This window comes from Perca fluviatilis, chromosome 8, assembly GCF_010015445.1.
Source record: "Perca fluviatilis chromosome 8, GENO_Pfluv_1.0, whole genome shotgun sequence".
Classification (NCBI taxonomy): Eukaryota; Metazoa; Chordata; class Actinopteri; order Perciformes; family Percidae; genus Perca; species Perca fluviatilis.
Genome location: NC_053119.1, coordinates 15,105,849 through 15,131,605, shown reverse-complemented (window position 1 = coordinate 15,131,605; position 25,757 = coordinate 15,105,849). Strand labels below are relative to the sequence as shown.

The 25,757-nt window shown below is 42.5% G+C and overlaps 1 protein-coding gene across 1 annotated transcript; it reads left to right on the top strand.

Moving 5' to 3' along the window:
• Positions 1-341: 341 nt before the first annotated feature.
• Positions 342-25,535, top strand: c2cd5 (C2 calcium dependent domain containing 5). Its single transcript, XM_039809926.1, is given in 29 exon segments — positions 342-617; positions 1,157-1,265; positions 1,412-1,498; positions 1,660-1,831; positions 1,929-2,024; positions 2,438-2,593; positions 2,707-2,944; positions 4,835-4,995; positions 6,181-6,314; positions 6,317-6,398; positions 6,883-6,971; positions 9,015-9,123; positions 10,815-10,868; positions 13,446-13,560; positions 13,729-13,827; positions 13,949-14,060; positions 16,580-16,659; positions 17,059-17,245; positions 17,338-17,502; positions 18,637-18,777; positions 18,858-18,921; positions 19,068-19,129; positions 19,812-19,910; positions 20,066-20,155; positions 20,271-20,349; positions 20,930-21,022; positions 23,228-23,421; positions 23,512-23,658; positions 23,799-25,535. Coding segments are annotated over 28 exon segments (3,321 nt in total). The 5' UTR covers positions 342-617; positions 1,157-1,175; the 3' UTR covers positions 23,925-25,535.
• Positions 25,536-25,757: the final 222 nt, after the last annotated feature.

The following is a 25,757-nucleotide window of genomic DNA, read 5'->3' as shown; positions in this document are numbered from 1 at the left end:
ATTTATAACAAAAGGTGAGTAGGCTACTTGCTTCCTCCGACCAGTGTCACCTGGAAGAGGTTGTTAACGTTGCGCATGTCGAAGACAAACCCGAATGCTGCCTTTAGTTAATTTCGGAATACTGTATTTTTGTGTGTACGTAGATACGTAAGATACAGAGAAAGAGATCAAAATCTTCTCTCAGGTCTTATTTTATTCATATGTATATATTGTTTTAATGTTTCCAGTGAGGGTAGTTGTTAAAAGGTTTATTTTTAATTTTCTTTTATTTCTGACATGACCATTAGTGTTAGTGTAGAGTTTCACATGGAAGAACGACTTTACTAGGTTTACTTGAAGGCAGCACATACTAACCCGTGAAAACTCATTCATCATGAACTGACTGTATCAGTCAGGCTAGCCGTTAGCTTTACGCGCTAAACAGTGACATGTGTCTGTCCTAACGTCACTCGAACAGCCGTATCTATTTAGCCGTAATATCAGCTGATGAAAATTTCTAAACTGAACGACATTTTCCTGCCTGGTGTACTGGAAACCAACGTTAACGTATCGTGTTATGGGAGATACACGGAGGTCAGACGAGCGGTGGGCTGTCGACTCAACAGTAACGTAGAAACGTTAGTGTCCCGCTGCCGCTTTGACAGCTGTTTGTTGATATTGTAGCAGTGGTAAGGATGATGCTTTTTGCACTGGAAGCAGCAAAATGATATTGTTGTTACATAGGCGTTGGCTTTGCATTATAATTGTAAAAACATGGCCGATCAGGTAGAGCTAAGGAGATTGACTGCAATGCAGTTAACCTAAGTGGCTTTTCTTTCTAGACTTGCTTTGCTAACATAATCTAGCTAACTGACAGTTGCTGTCGTGTACATAGCTAAACCATAACTTTGAACCAAGGCGATAGGCTATTTATAGTTAAGCTAGAAGCGTTAGCTACATTCTAGTTTAGCTGAGGGAAGCTAGCATAATAGCTAACGGTAATGAACATGTAACGTAAGTTATATAAGGGAGGGGGCTCTCCACACTGTCAACAACATATGCCCATGTAGTTAACGTTAAGTGGCCCACTCTTCAGTCTTCACTGCTTCACTGATTACAGCAGGTGTCCGTTTAAAAGCCATTGATACATTTATTATCGTTATTAATTTGTTCACAGATCATCCTAAAAGTGAATCATGCCTGGGAAACTTAAGGTAAAAATTGTGGCAGGGCGCCACTTGCCTGTGATGGACAGAGCCAGTGACCTTACTGATGCTTTTGTAGAGGTGAGTGAAGCTTGAAAAGCAAGTCTTTCTTCACATCTACAACATACATTTTACATGTGGTTTCAGTATGGTTGGTACATCATTATTACTCAAAATAGTAAATGAGGCATTTAAAAGATGTGTCTTGTGCCTTTTTTATTTCCCAGGTTAAGTTTGGAAACACAACTTTCAAAACTGATGTCTTTCCCAAATCCCTCAATCCACAGTGGAACTCAGAATGGTTCAAATTTGAGGTAAAATGCCTGTGAGCTTCTCTTTAAACATGGCAGGCAGTGGAAGTATTGTTTTAATACATCGCACAATGTGAATTAATTGAATTTTAGTATTCCCAACCTTTCTTACATTCTTGTCTCTGCCCTCTTTTGTCATCTTGCCCTCTGCTCTTGCTGTGTAGGTTGATGATGAGGACTTGCAGGATGAGCCATTGCAGGTCACCGTGTTGGACCACGACACTTACAGTGCTAACGATGCCATAGGGAAAGTTTACATTGACATTGACCCGCTGCTGTGCAGTGAGGCTGCCTCTGTCATCTCTGGCTGGTTTCCCATCTATGATACCATCCATGGTACAAGAATAAACTAATCTGACCATGATAATTGCACTTCCCCCTTGTTATGTACCATTCCTTATTATTATGTATTTCTCTCTCTGTTATTTGTTAGGTATTCGAGGGGAGATCAATGTCCTAGTCAAAGTGGAGCTTTTCAACGATTTGAACCGCTTCAGACAGTCCTCCTGTGGGGTCAAGTTCTTCTGCAGTACGTCTGACTTGACTTTTGGTTCACAGTTTGTTTGCAGATTAAACATCCATCACAAGACACAATTTGTGTGCATAAAATGCAGATCGACAGTATATAGGGCAATTACTTATGAAGCAATGCATGAATGATGTTTAATTTGAGGACATAATAATGTTGATGTTTTAGGCGCAAAGGTCTTGCTCTTGTTCAGTCTTATGTGCACCAACAGAAAATGTGTCATTTTCAAGATCAATAAGATTACAAGCTGCGTCAGTGCCGATTGTGTCTGCGATCGGTAAACAAGGAATTGTCACTTAAGGATATGTGCTTAAAATGGAATAACAGCTGAAGAGAGGTTTAGAAGAAAATGTTCCCATTTAATCTAAAATCCTTTCACTCTGTGATGATGTTTGTCTAATTGTGTATGTTAGCCACATCCATTCCACGGTGCTACAGGGCAGCAATGGTGCACGGGTTTGTGGAGGAACTTGTGGTGAATGAAGATCCAGAGTACCAGTGGATCGACCGAATAAGAAGTCCTCGGGCCTCCAATGAGGCCCGTCAGAGGCTCATCTCTCTCATGTCTGGTAAGAAAACTCACGGTGATCCTCTTTTCATGTCATTGTGGAGGAAGAGGAATTTAGTCCTCCGTGTTCTCCACCTCTCTTGTTCATGTGGCTGTGTGTTATCCCCTATTTAGGAGAGCTGCAGAGGAAAATAGGGCTTAAGGTACTGGAGATGGGTGGGAATGCGGTGGTGGGCTACTTGCAGTGTTTTGACCTGGAGGGAGAGTCGGGCCTGGTGGTCCGGGCCATAGGTACTGCCTGCACACTGGACAAACTCAGCTCTGGAAGCGCCCCCAACTCCAACACACATATGCACCCTAACACAGCCCCTGCTTCCAATGCCTGCAATTCCCCTTCTAAGGATGGAAAGGAGTAAGTATGAGCCAACAACACAAGCATGGACCCTGCCTCTTTTTCTGTGCAAGTTTCACTTGCAAATCTACTGTAGTATGTGAGAATGGGGAAAGATGATCAGTGTGCCCATGAGAGGGCGAGTGTCTGGACCAAATGTACTGAATGTTAGTCTGTGTGTAGTCTAGCAGTTACTCCTGTGTGTGTCTCAGAATCTTTGATTCCCCCTTTTGTAGTTTGTGTCTATTATGTCACTTGTATTGCATCATAAAACTAACCGCACACAACATATCCTGAGACACACACATGTACAGTACACACACAGCCATCCTCAATCCCCGTCCTCCCTTGTCTGCTCTTTTAGACCGCTCTTGCATGGCTTTCTGTTCTGCCTCTGCATGTTTTAGTGCTGCGTCTTTTAGTGAATATCTAGCACACATTCTGCTCGGCCTCTAAAAGTGTGCTCCTTCACTTTGTTCTGTTGTCCCCACCCTGGCTATTGAGTGTTTAGCTTGTGATTTCATCCAAATACTGGAAGCAATTTGCATGTGTGCCTCTTTTTTTTGCATTTATGCAGTGTATCTGTGTGTCAGTGCGTGTGCTTTTTTTGTGATTTTTGTAATGGTTCCTCCTCCTCCACCACATCTTTCTGTCGATGGTTATTGTTCAGATACATTTTAAAAAATGTCTCTAGAGGTTAGCTTGTCCCTGTGCCTGTTTAGGTCTTTATCTTGTTTTTCATTGCTGTTGTGCATGTTTGTGTGAGACTGAGCTCTTTAGCTGAGAGCTATGCATGAGTTTCCTGCTGCTTTCACATGCCTTTAAATGGAAAACAGGGGCATATAGAGAGTGTAAAACAAACTACTTTTTCCTTTTTTGTATACTTTTACACTCTATTGCAATGTTGTAGTGTTGGTTCTTGTGTGCGTGTCTTTCTCCCTCTCTGGCTCTCTGGCTACATTCGGATTGTTTCTCACTTCTTGTGTCCAAACGGTCGTCTGTCTTCTTCCCTCTGCGTGCTGACTGGCCCAGGTCCCCCCTTACCCACGGATGCCGCTCCACCCACAACAGCCCAGTGCATTTGGCCTGCAGCTCCCAGAGACTGTCCCAGAACTTCTCTGTCTCTGTTCCCACACTCATCTTCACTGGTACGCAGAGGCAGGGAAGGAAATAGATACAAGAGAAAGAAAAGAAGTATAGAGTGATTATATGGAACGAGAAAAGTGAATATACTTCAGCTGGAGTCTGGTTGGTTGACAGCCATGTATTAGCAATAAAGCCATTATGTAGACAGAGGCATCAAAACAAAGAAGGACGGCAGACCCTTATACCTTTGTTAGAGAAAGATCCAACGTTGATACTAGCCTCAAATCCCTCCACCTGTCATGCTTTTCCAACAATAGTGGTTGGGCAGTCAGGTTCCCAGTTGCATCCTTCTGCAAGGGCCTGTGGTCTCTCTACAGTCCTCTGACCTTTGCTTCACTCTAGTGGGACACATGCTTCTGCTTGTCATCCTCAGTTGAATCTGACCTCCTTGTGTTTTGGCATGTTGCTTTATTCAGTTTAGTGTGCGTGTTTGTGTGTGTGTGTGTACATTTCATTTGTGTTTATCTGATTTTTGCTTTCCACTCTTGCTCTGTTGTTCTCCAGCCATCCGTATCACCTCAAACGCACCTCACCCAAAGCTAAGAAATCGCACATTAAAACAAGCCCCTTCCCACTCAATGGCAGGCATCGCTAACCAACTCCGACATATGCACACACACACACACACACACACACACACACACACACACACACACACACACACACACACACACAAGACACACACACACACTCAGAGGTGGCGACTGACGTGTGTGCGTGTGTGTGTGTGTGTGTGTGTGTGTGTGTGTCCTGTTCTCCTGGCAGGCCGGTATTTGGTGAGGACCTGACCTCGTCCTCCGGCCCGCCAACCCCTTTCAGAGCCCTTCCCACCACCTCCTCCTCTCCTCCCCCCTTCTCTCCCTCCAAGCCATGCAGCCGCCAGTCCTCATCATCAGACACAGACCTCAGTTTGACGCCCAAGACGGGTAAGAACACTTGGCCCCATCCCCTTCTGCCATTCTCATCCCTCCCTTCTCCCTCACCTCATTGTGGTGCTACTCTGGTGGTGGTTTTTGAATTTTTGATCATTTATTTAATAAATTCTTTTCATTGAGTTTAACATTATTATAAATTATGTTGTAAATATATCTTTTATTTTATTTTTTTGCTGTGTCCCATCCTCCTCTTTGTCCTCAGTGGCCTGGTGTGTCTTCATTTTTCACACTATTATAAAAAGATATTCAAGAGAGCCTTTAGTTTGTATGAAATGTACTTAATTGTGTGAAGACACACCAGATCTCTGTATTAGTTTTGCCCCCCTGTTGTTGTGGTCTTTAATAGAAGCATTGTGTCTCATAAGGGTGCTGTTGTTGATCTAAGGTCACTTCTTCATTAGCAGCCATTATCGTTAATCGCCGTTAATCATTGAGGAAACGGTAAGTTTAGTCAAACTTTGCCTGAAGGACAACTTGAGCACATTTTAACGCAGTTCAGCTATAAAAACTGAATAGCACGAAGAACCTGCTGCTCCCTTGACCCCTCAGGAGGGAACCAGCAGGCCCCCAAGCCAGCCTCACTCCTCTTTGCATCCACTCCTCTACTTTTCTTTTTCATATTTCCTCTTCTCTCTCATCTATTCTCATATTCTCTCCATTTTTCATGCCCCTCATTTTGCCTACAATATCCTCATTTGTGTTAACTTGCCTATCCTTATCCTTTGCATACCTCCTTTCTGTAGCTCGGTTTCCAGACCTCTGAATGGCCTCCTACATCTCCGATTTGTTCTGCGATTGAAATGAGTCTGGTGTTGTGCCCACTGATGATATTTGCCCACTAGTTGGAGAAGCAGTCACCCAATCAGAACTTTGTAAGCTTGCTAGCTAAATCCATGATAAATGCCGACAATCGTTGCAGAGTGAGCGGTTAAAGCAAAACAAAACATCAACAACATAACGGCTAACATGAACACCGTGTCGTGCTTAATGAATGAAGTGAAACAATATGGCAATTCAGTCTTTCTCTCTACGCTACTGTCCACTTTCTCCCCGTCACATCCTTCTTCCCCTGCTTGGTCGTTGTGCTTCTGACCACTCTCCTCATTTCACTGCCTGTCCATTCTCACTATATCTGTGTTTCTCTTTGCACCCTTCATCTTTTTTTCTGCTGGATAGTGGAGACAGTGAGAAGCACGCGTGGGATCTTCCTCTGCCCCAGCTCCCCCACCCTCTCCACGGACACTCTGTCCCTTGTTGGCTCTGGCTCAGTGGGCTGTGGTCATGGCTCTGCCCCTAGAGCCACCACCCCACCCCTCCCTCCTCCATTCCCTCAGACACTGTCTTGCTGAGAAAGAGCGTGTCCTTCACTGAGGACCTGCTGCTGGCAGCCTCTGGTATAGTAGGCCTGCTGTGTCATCAAGTAACAGAACCTTCCAATAGTATAGTGTTGGCGCCTTTCTTGTATATTGGGTCAACAGCAGGACTGTTCAGATTGACTTGACTGGTGTTATCTGAAACAAATAACTCAACATGCATGGTGCATCTGCCCAGAGCTCATTATGAGGCAACAGTACTGACTGATAGTCCTGAGTCCAGCATGTGGTTTGTTTATCAGGCATGCTCAAACCTTATTATAGGTCCAGTATTTATGCCTGAATAAGAGAACATGTTAAGAGTAGGCTAGTCTTAGCATGAGGATAAAGCAGGTTTATTGACAGTTCTCAATCTAAGGTGTTGTGTGCAATTCCAGCTGTTGCTTTCACTTGGTTTGTCATAATAACATTAATACTGCAATGTAATAATCAACTGACTGTTTGACTGGCTCTTTAGTCCATTGACCTGTGTGTTGAAAGTGACAAAACTCTCTTCTGTGGTCAGGAATGGGCAGTGGGGGCAGCGTCGGGAAGGAGGCAGGGCCTCTGAAGACCCTGCTCAGACAGCAGACGCAGACGGCTCTCGAGCAGAGGGTACGATGACTCAGCGCTCACATATGCTTATAAATGTGTTTCCCTACTCACACTATATGCAGACCTTTGAGACTGAAATGCACTGCAAAACACAAGTCAAAGTGGGCAGTTTCACTGAATTTCACATACACATACATGGTGTTTTGTTTCAGGCTGGCCCTAACTGACTTGCTGCATAACTGCAAAAGTTTTTTTTTTTTTTTTTTTTTAAACCCTCAAGCGGCAACACAAGTCCAAGCAGCATATCAGCCTCAGATGTCTGCACATAGGGTCAGACAGTTACTCTGTGTCGCATACTATTCACACAGCTGCATTCTTTGTGAAAGATCACTAATTTACACATAAGTGTTTAATGGGGAGTGGGTCTTTGTAAGAGCAAGTAATGTTCCTTTCTCTGTCCTCTTGACCATTTTTGCTACTCAGGGAGCGTCCTCCTCTGGGTTATTATTAAACGCCAGGGTATGTCCCATCAGTCTCTCTCTCTCTCTCTCTCTCTTTTTTTTTTTTTTTTTTTTTTTTTTTTTTTTTTTTTTTCCACCTTTCCCCTAACATCCTGACCAGCTGATGGCCACCACTAAGTCTGAATCAACTCCTAACCAGTCCCTCCTCTGCTGTTTGTAGATTTCAGTGGGGCAGGCTGGGCTGAGCAACATGGCAGTGGGTCCTTGTGTAACCCCTGCTGTGTGTTTGCTTGGCACCCACCGCACTCTAAAAGGTTCAGACATGTTAGGCAGAGGGCTGGAGGCTAGGAGTTGTGTTCCCTTCAAGTTTGAAGGGGTGCGTGACTGTGCGTGTGTATGCCATCTGGATACTCATGTCAAACACCTCCCTCCTTTCTGACTTCTTTTCCTGAGTCTGATTTGGAACTGGAATGAGCACGCTCACCTCATCACCTCATTCTTGCCTCCTTGCTCCGAATGGGAGGAGCTGTCAGTCAAATTAGTAGCTATCTTTCTTGCTGGAGTACTTGACAAGAAAGAAACGTATCAGTAGTCCCACCGGATTTATTTTTTCCCCCCACGAAAGCCATTCATCACATATACCTGCATGGTTGGAAATCACAACGTCCCTTCAGATTTTCTGTAGGGTAGTCATCACTTCATCCAAGGATGAATATCAAGATGCTAACAGGTAGTCCAATTATTTCCAGCTCCTCTTGTGAGTGACTGCATGAATTTGCATTCACAGTTTTTGACTGGAAGCAGAGGACCAGCTATTACGTTAGTTGACAGAAAAGCATGTAAAACAGAGGCCTGATCCTCAGCCGGGGCCTTGTGTGTGTATGTTTGTTCTTCACTTTCAACTCCAAACCTAATTAATGCATTTGTATAGATTTGTAAGGATTGAATGAATCACTAAATCAGTGAAAATATGTAGGCTTTCCTGAAAACACATTTTCCCAATCACTTCCAGATCTATTTGAAATGCTCTCACGTTTGTGTCTACAAGTGTAGGCTGGAATGCCAGGGGTTAACTTTGCATGGGGGGGACACCATCACAGTCAATCCTTGCTGCATGCTGCCACTTTTCCAAAGTAAAACTGTAGTAGTATTATAACTCAAGTCTGCACATGTCAGTTAGAGATACAGTACATGTACATAGAAAAACAGGTGTCTTTAATCAATACATTTTTACAATATGCCCAGAGAGAGATACTTAAATCTAAAGTGTGCAGTTTTTAATATGTTTTGAAGATATTAATTATTGTGCCTGTAGCTGCTGTTACAAAAAATTTGACTTCTCTGTTTTTACATATAATTAGTTGTTGTTTTTGAAGCCATATAAAAAATATTGTCCTGTAATACAAAGTACTGATATGTAGTTCCTAAAATAATATTTTGTAAAATGTTTTCCACCTAGCCAAAACAGGACATGGGACAATAGAAACGGTCAACACTGACGTTAGACCTTAGGTCAAGAAAAATACCATAAAATCTAATAAAATGCTGGAATCATTGAGAGGCCACTTAATATGATTAGCATAAATACATTGGAAAAGTGTTTTTCCTTACTGTAATTGACCTGGCTGTTTTCTACCGGCAGGAGTTCCCCTTCTTCACCTTGACGTCTTTCCCACCTGGTTTTCTGCTTCATGTCGGTGGAGTGGTCAGCGCCCGCTCTGTCAAACTACTGGACCGTATACACAACCCTGGTGAGTGCAGCGCACACAAACACACACAGTGTCCTAATGTAGCTTGCTCATTGTCCTGTGGAACGATATAAGTGAGCTCCTCTATTGACTTACAATGTTGTGCGGGTGTCCGGTCTTGTTGAAACTGGCTGTTAGTTAATGCTGCCCATTATGCATTTGTGTTGAACAGTTTTCCCATGTATGGTCCCAACCTGTTTGATTGTTTAGAGAAATCATGTTGAAAGACTTTAGTAATGTACAAAATCCTAAAGCAGGTGAAAGCTGTTCCTGGATACACTTATAGATTGCAGCTTTGTAGCCTTTTGATGGAAATAAAGTTAGCATAGGCTATGATCAGTTATGTCAAAACGTTTCATGGATAGGGGCAACTTTCACCTTGTGGTTTGACTGACTAGCTTTGTGTAATGTATGGTCTGTGCCGTGCGTGCGTGCGTGTGTGCGTGTGCCCTAGTCGCTGTGTAATTGTGTGCTGCTCCCTGGAGGTGAGGTGCAATAGTGTTGCATGGCTCCAGTCTGTTGCCTGCTGCTTCTGTTGTCTGGTGTTTTTGGCTGCAGGTGGCGCTGCTGTGGTGAGGTACTGGGGTGTTTCATATATACTCTTGAGTTTCCAAAAAGGCTTCTTCCATCTCTGGGTTGAAATCCTTTATGTTTTATTTCCTTTTGTAAACTTTATTTAATGAGATTTATATTGATGACAATAAGACATTTGCTCTTTAAACGAGTACCTGTCGTTTAAAGGTGTTGGACTATCTGAGTCCACTCTGCAGCCTCAGTCATTTTGCCCTTTGACCGCTCTGACTCAAGGATGTCTGAGAATTTAGGGAGAGGGGAGTGCTGATGAATGTCGGCTGTGTTAGGATAAGCAGGGTTCTTTTCAGAGATGGACAGGGGAACCAATATAAGACCCCAAAAATTATTATAGTAACCTGCAAAAAAGTCTAGACATGCAATGATTAAAATTCATGTCTAAACTAGTGTAAATGGAATCATTTTCACATTGTTTTCCCTGATCCAAATTGCAGGTTTAATTTGGAAAACCATTCTGAAAAGAGCGCTGTTCACTGTTGCTATGCCTTGACTATATCAACTACAGAGAAACATTAAAGGTACCGTGTGGAGCTTTTGACCCCAAGTAGCACTGTGGAGCAATGTTTTTTACAAGTTTGTCCATGTTCTGTTTATATTGTGGACAATGGCGCACATGCGCTAGCATGCGGAAAATGCGATACATTGACCATTGGTGGCAGTAACGTGCAACAATTTAAAATGTTAAAACTTTTAAGGCTTTTATGAAGAAGGTGTGTTAGACCTACTGGACACACAACTCCGTCGTTTAAAAGAAAACTCCACAGGGCACCTTTTTAAATGTAGAAAGTATACAATATTAGACTTCAACTGCATGCCCCTTTTTGTATTTTTATAGCTTCTCTTCTTCTTAAATCTTTTTAAAATTTTTGGCTCAATCTGTAGCTTTTACTCATCTCTATTCTTCTTTTTTCCTCGTCAGTCTTCGTCTTTCGAGATTGTGTTAGTAGGCCTGAATATAGTTTGTCTTTGCATAGCGACTGTGAAGTGCTGTCTGTCTTTGCATAGTGACTGCGGAGTGCTGCTGTTGTGCTGTGCTTGTTTGTTAGACTGTCTCTTCTTTTCTTTTTCTCTCTTTCCTGTACTAACGTTGTGTTCTGGCCCAGCCTTGGGTAACACACGCTCATACAAACTGCTAGACTGGAATAGTGTCACTGCAGGTATTTCCCCCCTTTTACTGCTCTCACCCACAGGAGTGATGGCAGCTCAGTGAAGTTAAACCTGTGCTCTCTTAGCATGCACCCAACACTGACATTAAACTAACATAGACCAGCTAGCCTAAATATCCACAAACAAATTCAACATTAGCTGGATAGTGTATTGCTGAAAATTGATCAATTCGGTGAGCTGCCATTCTCCTCCTCTCTAATCTGTGTGAGTGTGTGCTGAGCTGAGTTGAGCATGCGCTGTGTCCCCACCCCACCCCATCCAGCCTGGCCTGACCCCACCCAGCTCATCCCGCTGCACAGAAGAGCTACAGCTCTTCCCTAACATTGTCCCAGCGCCAGGGTTTACGCTAGACTTTTTTAATTTTTTTTGGACAGCCAATATAGTCTATAGCCAATATATGCCATATAGAACAAATACCGGACACTTTTTAAATAGCCATATACTACATTTAAACATCAATAACACACTAAAAATACAAACCCTATATGATCCAAGTTCCAACTACAAGTGTATTTTAAGAAATCAGCAGAATTATCTCTTCACAAACTTTGTGCATTGAGTATATAGGCTACTGTTAAACAATAAAATAAAAAAAATAGACTTGCTATTAGGTTTGGGTGATATGTTAATTTTTTCAACTGGCCACCGTCAGCCCAGCAGCCGGGACTGCTGATATATTTGATCAGGTGTGTGTGTGGCGATGGCGGCATCGACAACCCTTTTTTGAGTCTATAAATTCACAACCTGCCAAGAAACCATATATTCCTACACCTATTTTCCTTATGAAACAGAAAAATACAACCGTAACTTTACACCTTCTGAATTCAAGTTTCTATAGCCCTGTTTTCACCTGGTATTAAAATCCAATCTGTGTGATATGATTACAAGTGGACAGCTCTAACAACTGGTGTGAATGCACCCAGAACTCACCGAACTAAGCCTTGTTAACTAATGGTAAATCACACTTCAGTTAAACTCAAATAAAACTCACCCGCTTTTCCAACAATCACCACATCTTTTTGGCTGAAATATATCCTTAATTCACGGAGTAAGATGTGAAAGTAAAAGCTGGCATATGCCGGCTATCGTAAACCCTGCCCAGCGCTGTTCTAACGCTTCCTGAATCAGCATCGTGGTCAAACCTGTCTAGACCAGAGGAGGTTTAGGAGGTTTACTGTGTGACAAAGAGCCATTGACCTGGCATGTGCATCCCTGACTCACTGGGCCGTATTCATACTGAGAGAGAGAGAGAGAGAGAGAGAGAAGGAGGGATGGATGAATGGATGCATGGAAGGCAGGTTGATTTGATGGGTGGCAGTTGAGGAAAATTAAATAAATGGATTTGGGATGGATAATAGGGATGGAAGGAAAGATATGAGCTTGGGGAATGGAAGAAGTTTGATATCACTCAGTATTCTCTTACTTAAAAACTAGACTAGATTTGATGGACTCTGTTGAATGAATATGGCCCTTCTCTGCCCATGAGCGTGCACATGGTCATGAGCGTGCACGTGGTGAGCCTGTGCCTGTGTGACATACTGCTTCTGGTTTAAAGGAACCAACCTCGTGGCCCTGATGCCTGGCCATCAGTCATTATTCTTCATCTCTTCAGTTGATCTCCCATTATTTTCCCCTCATCCATTCCCCTGTCTCACCCAGAAGCTCAGTTTCTTTTCTATTTTTTGGGGGCTTCCATCAGCATGTGGCCCTCTTAAGGAGTCATGGGGTGCGGCTCAATACTCTAATGTAGCTTCCTTCACGTGTTCTTTGCTCAGTGATCCAGAAATGAGTGAGAAATAAACTCACAACTGACAGCGATTAGGCTCTCATGAACAATGTTAATAAAACGTGGTATTGCAGCAATGACTCATGAGACTATTGAAACACACCCATGGTTTAGCCTACAGTAAGTATGATGAAGGCTCAATCCCTTTGAATTTAAAACCTTTGTCACCAGGGTAGGACACACATCAGGCTCAGGGTCTTCTATGTAATTACTCTTTTACCAGCCAGCAAGATTTTCTCTCTATAACCTTCACAGCCAAAACATACCTAACAGCTGGTGACCGGATCTCTCACCTGTGTCCTTTCTGTTGGTGTGGCTGACTGAAAGGAGACATAAAGAAGAGAGACAATATGTTTTATATAATGTGCATTGAAGGAATGCCAGTGAGAACACACACAATTAACCTAACCATTGACTTTGCCTTCATCATCATCCTCAAACTCTCATTTCATCATTCTAATTGTCACTTTGTTTCACAAACTGATAGTTGGTTTTGGCTTGCTTTGATACACCATTTAATTCATGTATCATCCGCAAATACAAAGTGTACAGTTTGATGTCTGTTTGTTTTCTGGTAAATGAAAGCAATCAGATTAGATACAAATTTACCAGATTTCATTTTTTTTTTTTAAATCTAACTACGTTGACAACAGTTTGTTAGGGTTAGCATTAACTCATCATTAGCTAGACTTCAGTGTTCAGTGAGGGTTTTGATAAATAACTTAACCAGTTCGAATTTTTTTTGCGAAAGCTGTCCGATTCAGAATTTTGTGTTTTCCAGATGAGCCAGAGACTCGCGACGCCTGGTGGGAGGAGATTCGCCAGGAGATCAAATCTCATGCCAAAGCTCTTGGTTGCCATGGTGTTGTGGGGTACAGCGAGAGCACTAGCATCTGGTATGTAGTAGGACATACACACATGGTAAAATATGACCCTTTTATCTTTTTTTGCCTGCCAACTGCCATAAATGCCATGTTTATGTTCATAAACATAAGGTTTCACGTCCTGATCTCGTCCTCTCCCCTTCCTTTCTCCCTTGATCTGTCCATCTCCCCTCAACCCAGTGAGGAGGTGTGTATCCTGTCAGCATCAGGCACAGCAGCCATCCTGAATCCTCGGTATATGCGTGAAGGCTGCCTAGACATCGGAATCTCAGACCACAGGTTGTTATGATTCAGAGACTGAGCAAACTGATTGTAAATCCTTGTATGTGTACAGTTTATGTCAGCACGGATTAGATTGAGCTATGGAGGCTGATACCAGATGGTGTGTGTTGTTCGCCAGGTTCGAGGAGCCATCTCCCCCGAGCTGCGGCTTCTGCCACATCCCGTATGATGAGCTCAACATGCCCTTTCCGGCCCAGCTCACCTACTGTTACCACTGCAGGCGACAAAAGGTTTCATATATGTGTTCTTGTTTGCCTAAATCAAAGACTCCTCCCCCCCCCCCCCACACACACACACACACACACACACACACACACACACACACACACACACACACACACACACACACACACACACACACAAACGGAGCTGACACTTCGCTGCAACACAAACAAATATATTTATTCACCTCTGTTCACACACACAATGAGGCATTTTTTCAGTTGTGATTGAACTGTATTTTTTGAGTTACTATATATAGTAACTCAAAAAATACAGTTCAATATAGGCCAACTTTGATCTTGACATATAGGCTAAGCATTCTGTAGCACATAACAATAAACCCACTATTAATTACATTATCTTAATGCAGTTTAACTACTTCAGCATGTAAATAATGCACCTCAAATACAAACGTGAGCAAGGGCGTTGAGCAATGGCTATTACAGTGCCTTGCGAAAGTATTCGGCCCCCTTGAACTTTTCGACCTTTTGCCACATTTCAGGCCTCAAACATGAAGATATAAAACTGTAATTTTTTGTGAAGAATCAACAACAAGTGGGACACAATCATGAAGTGGAACGAAATTTATTGGATATTTCAAACCTTTTAAACAAATAAAAAACTGAAATATTGGGCGTGCAAAATTATTCAGCCCCCTTAAGTTAATACTTTGTAGCGCCACCTTTTGCTGCGATTACAGCTGTAAGTCGCTTGGGGTATGTCTCTATCAGTTTTGCACATCGAGAGACTGACATTTTTGCCCATTCCTCCTTGCAAAACAGCTCGAGCTCAGTGAGGTTGGATGGAGAGCGTTTGTGAACAGCAGTTTTCAGTTCTTTCCACAGATTCTCGATTGGATTCAGGTCTGGACTTTGACTTGGCCATTCTAACACCTGGATATGTTTATTTGTGAACCATTCCATTGTAGATTTTGCTTTATGTTTTGGATCATTGTCTTGTTGGAAGACAAATCTTCGTCCCAGTCTCAGGTCTTTTGCAGACTCCATCAGGTTTTCTTCCAGAATGGTCCTGTATTTGGCTCCATCCATCTTCCCATCAATTTTAACCATCTTCCCTGTCCCTGCTGAAGAAAAGCAGGCCCAAACCATGATGCTGCCACCACCATGTTTGACAGTGGGGATGGTGTGTTCAGGGTGATGAGCTGTGTTGCTTTTTTACGCCAAACATAACGTTTTGCATTGTTGCCAAAAAGTTCGATTTTGGTTTCATCTGACCACAGCACCTTCTTCCACATGTTTTGTGTGTCTCCCAGGTGGCTTTTGGCAAACTTTAAACAACACTTTTTATGGATATCTTTAAGAAATGGCTTTCTTCTTGCCACTCTTCCATAAAGGCCAGATTTGTGCAGTATACGCACTGATTGTTGTCCTATGGACAGAGTCTCCCACCTCAGCTGTAGATCTCTGCAGTTCATCCAGAGTGATCATGGGCCTCTTGGCTGCATCTCTGATCAGTCTTCTCATTGTATGAGCTGAAAGTTTAGAGGGATGGCCGGTCTTCGTAGATTTGCAGTGGTATGACACTCCTTCCATTTCAATATTATCGCTTGCACAGTGCTCCTTGGGATGTTTAAAGCTTGGGAAATCTTTTTGTATCCAACCGCTTTAAACTTCTCCACAGCAGTATCTCGGACCTGCCTGGTGTGTTCCTTGTTCTTCATGATGCTCTCTGCGCTTTACACGGACCTCTGAGACTATCACAGAGCAGGTGCATTTATAACGGAGACTTGATTACACACAGCTGGATTCTATTTATCATCATTAGTCATTTAGGTCAACATTGGATCACTCAGAGATCCTCACTGAACTTCCGGAGAGAGTTTGCTGCACCGAAAGTAAAGGGGCTGAATAATTTTGCACGCCCACTTTTTCAGTTTTTTATTTGTTAAAAAAGTTTGAAATAACCAATGAATTTCGTTCCACTTCATAATTGGGACCCACTTGTTGTTGATTCTTCACAAAAAATTACAGTTTTATATCTTTATGTTTGAGGCCTGAAATGTGGCAAAAGGTCGAAACGTTCAAGGGGGCCGAATACTTTCGCAAGGCACTGTATATCGAATCAACAGCCACGTCCAATTTAGCTAGCAGGTGAAGAATACAAACAACGAAAATCACCAGTTAACTTAAGTTTGCAAGACCAGGCTTAAATGAACTGACAATATAAGTTATACGACTTACAGTTCTCAAGGACGTACACACACAATCTCAACTGGCTTATCATCCGGACAGCGTCTCTTTTTCCTTTCTCCCTTTTTCTGCTGAGTGACTCGTGTGCCCACTCGCGGTGTGACGCGCGTGTCCGTGCTATTCTCCGACATGCACTCCAACAGTGCAGCCCTATTTCTGATACCGTGGGAGGCAGAAATGTTGCCGTGGGGGGCTGCCAAGGTCAAATCAACATAGAGGAAACACTGCTCCTACATGTTAAACATACATTTGGTTGTCCAAAAGTATGAATGCAGTTTAGTATGAATTTATCATAATAATTGTTGTGTTTTTTCAAGGTTCCTGATGTGCTGTTCACAACAATCAACCTTCCACAAGAAGCAGCTGTCACAGGGAAGGGCTGCCTTATCCAGGCCAGGTAAAACACCTCACAGTTAAATGGCTTCAAGTCCTTTTCAAATGATTGCCAACACTGAGAAGAAACACAGCAAATCAAGCTAAATCAGATCATAAAGAAATGTAGCTCTAAGTTCAATAGCAACAGAGGCATTTCAACAGTAACAGGATTTATACAATAATATAGGTAAGATTTAGGGCAGTGAAATGTATAGCAAAGGGGAGATTTAAAAAAAAAAGCTGGAGTACTTAAAACGTAAACTTAAATCCCTCTGATTCAGCAATCACATCCGTGTTATCTGAAAATATTTCCCCAGTGGCAGCATGTACAGTAGGCTAAACCAACACACGTACCAAAATGGAGCCTCACATCAAAGACATTGATCAAAGTCAGTTAATGCAAGTGTTAAATGTCTTCTAGGCTGTGTCGTCTAAAAAAGAAGGCCCAGGGTGAAGTGAATGCGACGGCCATCTCCAACCTGCTGCCTTTCATGGAGTACGAGCTGCACACTCAGCTGATGAACAAGCTGAAGCTGCGGAGCATGAACGCTCTGTTTGGCTTACACATACAGATCAGTGTCGGAGAGAACATGCTCCTGGGTCTGGCTGTACGTTGACATTTTAGGTTAAAGGCTTAATCAACCATACATGTGCTTGCTTCAACTCCTTAAAATGTGTGTGTGTGTGTGTGTGTGTTCAGTCTGCTACAGGAGTGTACCTTACAGCCTTGCCGGCACCAGGGGGCATCCAGATTGCGGGGAAGACTACTGGTGACCTGAGCAATGAGCACCACATCCTCACCATCCAGAAAAGGATTAATGACACAATAGCCAAGAACAAAGAGCTCTATCAAATAAACCCTGTGGTGAGATACACAACACATGCATGGACCGTAAATGAATCCATCAAAGACCAGCTTTGTGGTTATGTCTGCAAATGATCCCCTAGTAGGGGACTAGTGTTTAATTTCAACACTACAGTAGCCAGGGTGTCATATGGGTGGTAGCCTACAGCCCATGGCATAGTCAATGTGAAAACCTTTAACACAAAAGTAAATAGAAAGCTTTGGGAATGTGTTTCAACCAAAAAGTTTAAAATAGTGTTCAGATGTGTTGGAATTAATTAATTTACCTGTATTTTAGGTCAATTGTATTTGTTTTTAAGGCTTTGATGTCAGATGTCAGAATAAGTTTATGGTCATTAAATACTTAAAAATTGTGCCTGGCACATGCAGTGTTAATATCATGTACGTAATCATACATTATATATAGTCTGTTCTTGTGAATGATGATAAATTTACCCCTCTTGTCTCTCTCTGGTCATAAAGAAATTATTTGCCCTGGACCCTGAGGTGTTCTGCGGCATAAACATGGTACTGAGCACGGCAACTTTTAGCTGTGAGACACAGCAAAGCATGACAAATATTTCACTATATTAATCACAATATTACACCACTTTTACTATAACTGTATAACTGCTCTTAACTGGGGACGTTTGGGAGCAGGTGGATGTGTAACCCACTCCAGAGTCACCTCTCGAGGGCAACCCACTGTAGACTCATTGTATCTGTGTTAATGTGCTCTTATTATGGCCATCTACCCTGCCCATTCACACTCACCTGTGTATGTTTTGATGGTGTGTGTGTGTTTTCGCCCACTCCTTACCCTTCAGATCCATATTCAAATTAACATCAGCCGTGTGTGTGTGTGTGTGTGTGTGTGTGTGTGTGTGTGTGTGTGTGTGTGTGTGTGTGTGTGTGTGTGTGTGTGTGTGTGTGTGTGTGTGTGTGTGTGTGTGTGTGTGTGTGTGTGTGTGTGTGTGTGTGATGCTGCGACTCATTGGGTACTTGAGTGAGTGTGAGCATGTGTTGTGTTATTAACATAGACTTTCTACTGGCTGTAGTCTGGGTACATGTGAGATGCAGATGTGGGCTGCTGTGGTGTTCTGGTGTGCACTTTGACATCCCGTCTGCTCAGGTCTTGTGTCCATTTGCTTGCAGGAGCTGACAGAGGAAGTGGTGGGTTCTCCGATTCCTGAGCCAAGGCAACGATCCAGACTTTTCCGCTCCCACTCAGAAAGCTCAGATGAGCTGTCAGAACTGGACCTCTCCCATGGCAAGAAGGATGCCTTTGTCCTGGAGGTGTGTATCTATAAAAAGAAACCCATTTATATGCAACTATTTCCATGGACAAGTGTAACCATTTGCTGTCATTTCCATAGATTGATGATACTGATGCTGTGGAGGACATTCACTCCCTCCTCACTGATGCCCCTACCCCCACAGGTATACTCTATCTACTCACTCCACAGCAATGATTATGCACTGCACATGCTCAGTCAGTTATCTCCTGATTGGGTCGAGGCTCTTACAGATGTCATTATGTCTCTGCTTCATCATCCGTGTTGCCATTTCCACTTTCATATCTTCAGGTTTCTACAGCTGCAACACTGAGATCATGCCTGGGATTTACAGCTGGACGTCAGGAGTTCAGGTTACTCTTCATAATACAGTGTTCCTTCCTTCACAGTTTACAGCAAACCTTCCGTTTTCTTCACCAAACACAATTTCGGGGTGTCTTTTTCATGCATCTCCTTTGTGCCACTGTGCATACATGGTATTTTTTAACCAGTAGAGGCATCTACATTTTCAGCATAACTACAATTTGAACATAAATATCGAAAAATCTGCCAGTAAGGAAGAAATTAAAGGTGCTCTAAGCGATGTTGGGTGACGTTATTCTTGTTGACGTTCAAAGTATTTTCAAACAAAACGAGACAAGCTCGCCCCTCGCTCCTCCTCATCCCGTCCCATCCCCCTCCCTTCCGTTAGATAGTTAAGCGAAATAACCTCCCCCCCCCCAACCTCCAACCCCCACCCCAAATCCTTCTTGTCCGTTATTGGCTGAACGCTGGGACACGGTTGGTTATGTTTTTGTGGTCCAGTTTGGTCACTTTGTTTTTGTTGGTGTGTGTGGACCCTAGGCTGTCTACAGAGACCGCGTTTATTTTTTTTACAGTGTGTTCAGGGGACCGGCAGCTTGCGGATAGTGAGGAGAGGTTTGCTGTATGTGACAAAAAATGTTGTAGCCTAAAAAACGTGTGACATCGCTTAGAGTACCTTTTAAGCCCCTTTTTTGTTTGTTTATGCTATGTGTTTCTGTTACTGTCTTGCAGATGTTTACATCGGTGAGGGTCTTTAGGTTGAGTAATGCCAGTCTTACTAACCAAGGCTTGAACAAGATCTTCACTGACCTATGTGAGAATCTGCTAAAGGTAAGAAGCCATTATAGAGTGCATACACTACAGTTGGTAATTACACCTTATGTGTTGCAATGCTTATCCTTTGTAATGGGAATGTTACACACTGTTTATAATGGTTCTTGCAGTGGTTGTGTTTTAAAGGAGTTCATTCATTGTGTTTGTTTCAGAGTTTCTACTTCAAGTTGCGCTCTATGATCCCCTGCTGTCTGTGTCAGCTCAACTTCACTGTAGCAGTGCCAGAAGAAGAACTTATACAGGTGAGAGGTTTTGGGCCAGCTCTGATTTGTGACGCTGCAAACAAAACAGAATTGATGAGTCAAATGAAAAAGTTTCTCATATCTACTACTGTATCTCTGCCTGTCTGCCTCTCAGGTTGCTGTGACAGCAGTTGCCATGACGTTTGACAAAGACCAGGCTCAGGAAAAGCCAGCGGACAAGCCCACCACCAAAGGTCTGTTTGGTTAAAGGAGATTATTTATGCTTTTTGGCAATTATTCTACTGACCCAAAGTCAGAAGCTCATTATTACATCACCATAGCTTTGCTCAATTTCTGGATCTGTGGCTTCAGTTGCAGCTCTGCTCAAATGTAGGGAATCCCATATTTGACAGCACTGAGGTTTTATTATATTAAACTTGTTAGTCTAATGTTAACAGCTTTTTTAAGCAATGTGTTGTATTTGTTGCTAGTCAAATTTGAGTGATGTGTCATTTACAAAATCTAGTTTAATTAGACAAGCCATCTACTGTCTCTTTGGACACATTTAAAGCTGTATCTTTGAGCAGAGCTGCTACTTGATCCTTCAGTCATGTAGCTTCTGAGCTAAGATAGGCTAATGAACTGCTTTCAGAAACATAAAAAGGATTTTAAGAGTTTGTCTCAGTAGCAGTGAAGTAGGAGAACAGAACTATCCCTTTTAAAGACCACAGTACTCTAAACAGTGTAACACATTTAAGAAATAACACTTAATGTTGTGTTTTGTATTTGAGATCAGTCTAAAGTCCCTGAGTGATTCTATGTGCTTCTTTTCAGGAGGAAGTGAGACTGAAGAGCAGCTGCAGTTTCCCATGGAGTTATGTGCAGATGCGTCATCCGCCAACACTCAGCCATCATCCAAAATCTCAGGTAGCTTTTAACCTTTTTTTTAATTGCTCCCTGACCTCCTCCTCTTCTCTGCTTCACTAAAAGGCATTGCCCATCTCCTCCACTAACAACTTTAGGTACAGTCTCTTTACTCACACCAGCTGCAAAACTCTGCCAAAATCAGCTGGTTGTGGTTCTTTCACCAGGTAAATAAACAGTGATGTGTCATAGCCCAGTGTGTTCTGTTTTGATGTGAACTTGAGACTAGATGACCGTGTGATGTCTAGATGAGATGTCAAGCTCCTAAAGTAGCGTGGCTTACTTTTCGTTCACATGAAATGAACACCATAACAAGAGCAAGCAGCTAGCTCCATCTGTATCAAGTTCTGACTATAGATGGATAGCATTTTGATGTAAAAAACATTTAGATTGGGAGGTGAAACCTAAGTAACACATGCTGTGTAAGCCTTGTGGCAAGGGATTGATCATGAACCCTTTTCGCTCCCTGCCAAGTACAAAGGTAGACTTGTGTCTGTATGTGTGTGACAGGTGTCCCAGAGAGTACCAACGTCTCATCCAGAGGTGAGCCCCCTTCCCCTCAACCATCTCTCCCTGCTCCCAAAACTACTACACTGCCCTGTTTTGACTTTCCATCCTTTTGTCGCGGACAGTTATCCTGCACCACTTCCAAACCTCACCCACTTTTGTTCTTTTCTGTTCGTTTGTTCATTTTTTGTGTACTTTTTTTTTTTTTTTTTTCTTGTTGTTGTTGCTGCGTTTGTGTATGTTCGGGTGTGGGCTCTGTCTGTCTGTCTGTGTGTGTGTGTGTGTGTGTGTGTGTGTGTGTGTGTGTGTTCTCTCCAGCTGCCTCCGTTGATTACGGTTCCTTTGCAGACAGATGCAGCACCTGGCTAGAGCTGCTTAGGCTGAAAGCTCACACCATAAGACGAGGATCAGTTAAGACAAGTAGGAGGACACAGTCTCTAATACACTCTGGTGATCATACCCACAAATAATACAGAACACAGTTTCACAAGCGATCTCACACACACACACACACACACACACACACACACACACACACACACACACCTGTGCTCGCATACGCTCACACACCCCTCCATGCATGCCGCTGGGGGGCGGAGCATCTTAAATCAAGCACCAGCTTTTTAGCTAGAGTGTGAACGTTGAAGCCCCGCCCCTCAGAGGGATCCACACTCAGCAGCTTGGCTTTGAAACCCCTCCCCCAAACCAAAAAAAAAAAAAATAAAAAAGAAAAAAAAAAAAAATATATTGTGTGCTTGTACTTTCTATGATCTGATAAGGTTGCGATTTATGTTGCAGTAATTTGATGACAATTACTGTAAGAATTCCTTTGATTTTTTTTCTCTGCGTTTGCAATCGTGAATGTTCTTAAGCTGAGAAGACATCCCATGATTTGAGGATGTTCTGTACACATACAAAATTAAGATAGACATACAAATCAAGGTGGGGTGGGCGGGGGGCAATGCTTTTCTGCTAGATCTGGTGTGATTTTCAGTCCTGTGCACAATAATAGTAAACTACAATCTAATGTATGGCTCTGAAGGTTCCTGGTTTGATGGATGTAAGCCACATCAGGTAAATTTGCAGACGATAATGGAGCATCTTTCACACTCTGGCTCGTGTACATGTGCGCAGCTCAGCTCATAGCTGTCTCTGTCCGTCTCCATTTCTCAAGCCTCTTTCACAAATGCAAACTGATTCAACCAATCAATATTCTCTCATGTACTTCACTGTACTGCAAATAATGTATTCACACTTGTAAACATACACAGCTGTGCCCAGGTCTGTCTGTCTGTCTGCAGACACTGTTTAACTGTCTTGTCTGTTTGCTTCAACTGCATGATATGCATGGCAGCGCACGCTTTCCAAGTGATTGTCTTGGCACCACACATCCACACCACGGCATGTCAAGTCACACATGTTTCTAACACACACACAGAAAACTGACATACTCGCAGATAAGAGCACACACGTGTTAACTCCTGCTGTAAAAACACTATCAGGGTTGCATTTTTTTGCACGTACATTTCACATTCACATTTCTTTCTGCTTTAAAGTTCATATCTGCTTTTATTTTTCCACTATTTTTGAGTGTTTTCTGGTATTTCCATTCCCTTTTGTCTTTTTTCCACCTCCCCTCCTCTTGTTTTCTTTTCATGTCTCGCTCTTTTGGACCTCCACTTGCTCTCTCTGAACCTGCAGTCTCATCTTTGGAGCACTGCAGTCCGCTGCCTGAGGGACGTTCCCGCTCGTTGCGCTCCAACCGCTCGTTCAGGGGCAGTCCAGTCACCGTGGTGAAGATGACGCCGCTCTCCTTCCTCCCCGGGACACGCATCATTAAATACCTTGGGATCATCAACATGTTTTTTATCAGAGAGACAACCTCATTACGGGAGGTACGACAGCAAGAACACAAGCATAGGCCCCAGGATTTTAGGCAAAGTGTAGACATACCTGTACACATGAAATGTGTTTGTCCTCTGCAGGAAGGTGGTGTCAGTGGCTTCCTCCATACATTCATAGCAGAGGTGTTTGCGATGGTTCGAGCCCATGTAGCAGCCCTGGGTGGCAATGCAGTGGTGTCCTACAGCATGAAAGAGTGTATGTTAATGGAAAATCCAAACAAGAACCAGGTAGTCACACACACACTTGAAGTATTTACCTGTTACAGTCCATTTTTACATGAAAGCACAATGAATTACCCTCTGCATCCTTAGACCTTTACAGTTAATGTCCTTATGGTTTAATCTTCTTGTCTTTGTTCCTCCTCAAGGCTCAGTGTCTCATTAATGTGAGTGGTGATGCCGTCATCTGTGTCAGGGAAACGGACCAGGAGCCCAATCCCTCAATGACAAATATCGGACAGACCTGCGCTAGCGGAATAGATGGGGCTACATGACAGTGTAACACAGAGCTTCACTTTGTCTGCAGGACACACTATCTAAGTAAATATGCTCGCTAAGTCTAGCCGTCCAAATTTGAGTCATTTATGTCTGCCTTAAAACTGTAAAAGATCCAAAGGTTTGGACACAGGTAATAAAGAACAAGTACTCACACACTCAAAAGCATGCAGTCTGGATTAATATGGAAGTACAGGATGTGTCTCTGTGTTTTTCTATGTTTAAAGAGAGCATTTGTGCTGGAGATACTAATGTAGCTCAACGTCAAAGGACCCCTCTGCATCTAACTTTTGCCTATGTGTTACATCCGTCCATATTTGGGGTCACCCAGAGCTACAGTATATTGGCCATTCCTTTGTGTGGGCACAAGTGATGCTTGAGGCAGTTATGACTAATTTTTCCATCCATAGCTCACAGCTCAGCTCATTAAATGGCCAAGCAAAAAGGGACACAGTTGTATACCATCAAATAATTTATAAACAGTCAGATTCTCATTCAGTGTTAAGCTCTGTTGTGAGTAACTTGCAGATTAAAGGCCCGCCTGCTCATTTCAGAGTGGCCACATAATGACTGCAGAAGTATTACAATTTCAAAAGCTGGTGCTCTTCCTCAAAATAGAAAATTCTCATTAGAATGGAAATTTTGAAACTAGAATCTAAACAATCCTGTGATGCCATTTTGTTTAAATCATGTTAGTTGGTGTCCAGTTTTATGTCAAAATTAGATTTTTTTATTTTCCTAATTACTGTCACAGTATTGCTCACAATCAGTTTCCTATAGATAATCAAATTTCTTCATAAAGTGTAAAATAATGATATAAGAATAAATAATGTTTCATCTATAATAAAAAAACAAAACAGGCCAGGATTACTGGTTTATGCACGTATTTTTGTAGGAGAAGAATTTTCCTTTCAGAACAGTGATTACCCTATATTCCAGTGAATATTTTATAAATTGAAACTATTAGAATTTGTATTGCTTCATCTTAAAATGGTCAAATCAGCAATAGCAAAATCATGTGTATGCCTTTTTATTTACTGTGATTGTTATAATGTGACCCTTTGGGGTCTAACACCAGGGATGTTTCAGAGGATAAAGTATTTGGGCTCCTTCTGACTGAATTTGCAGTGTGTACTGAAGCAACTCTTGCTTCACTTGCAGCTCTAGGATCAGTTCCTCTTGTTGATGCTTCTTGCTGTCAGTGTCAGATTTCACATACCATTGTCAAGCTTCATCACTTTTGCTTTGGCACTCGTGTTCTGAATATTAATCTTGCTACTGATCTGTCCATCTTGACATTCATGTCCAATGCTGGAAAGAAACACTGTATAAATGTTCTTTAAAATCAGATTTTAGTATTTTTGTAACATAAAATGTATGGAACCTGCTCATTTTGCCTGTGCAATGGATTCCTGATATTTTGACTCACTGTGTCTGAGAATTAGTGGTACTCTAATCTGTTTGTGATCAGTTTAATATATTTGTGTCGAAAACTTGAATGTACATAGATGCTTTTTCTTTCTGACTAGCAGCATGCAGACCCAGTTTTTATGGCTATGAATCTGTATGCATGTCGGGTATGTCTTGCAAAATAAACTCCGTCAAACCAAGATGCATGTGTTTGATCATCATCTTTGATAAGTGAGCATACTCTTCTTTCGGGAATAAAGTAGAAATTGATAGAATACTGTAGGCCCACTGCTATTCAATGCCCAGTTTAGGTTTTGTCAGCTGTATTTGAACCACGGGAATATGCAATGGAAACTTACACCAATACACCCTAAATTAACCCAATATGTGTTACAGTAAGCGGACTTAATCAAGGCAACCAG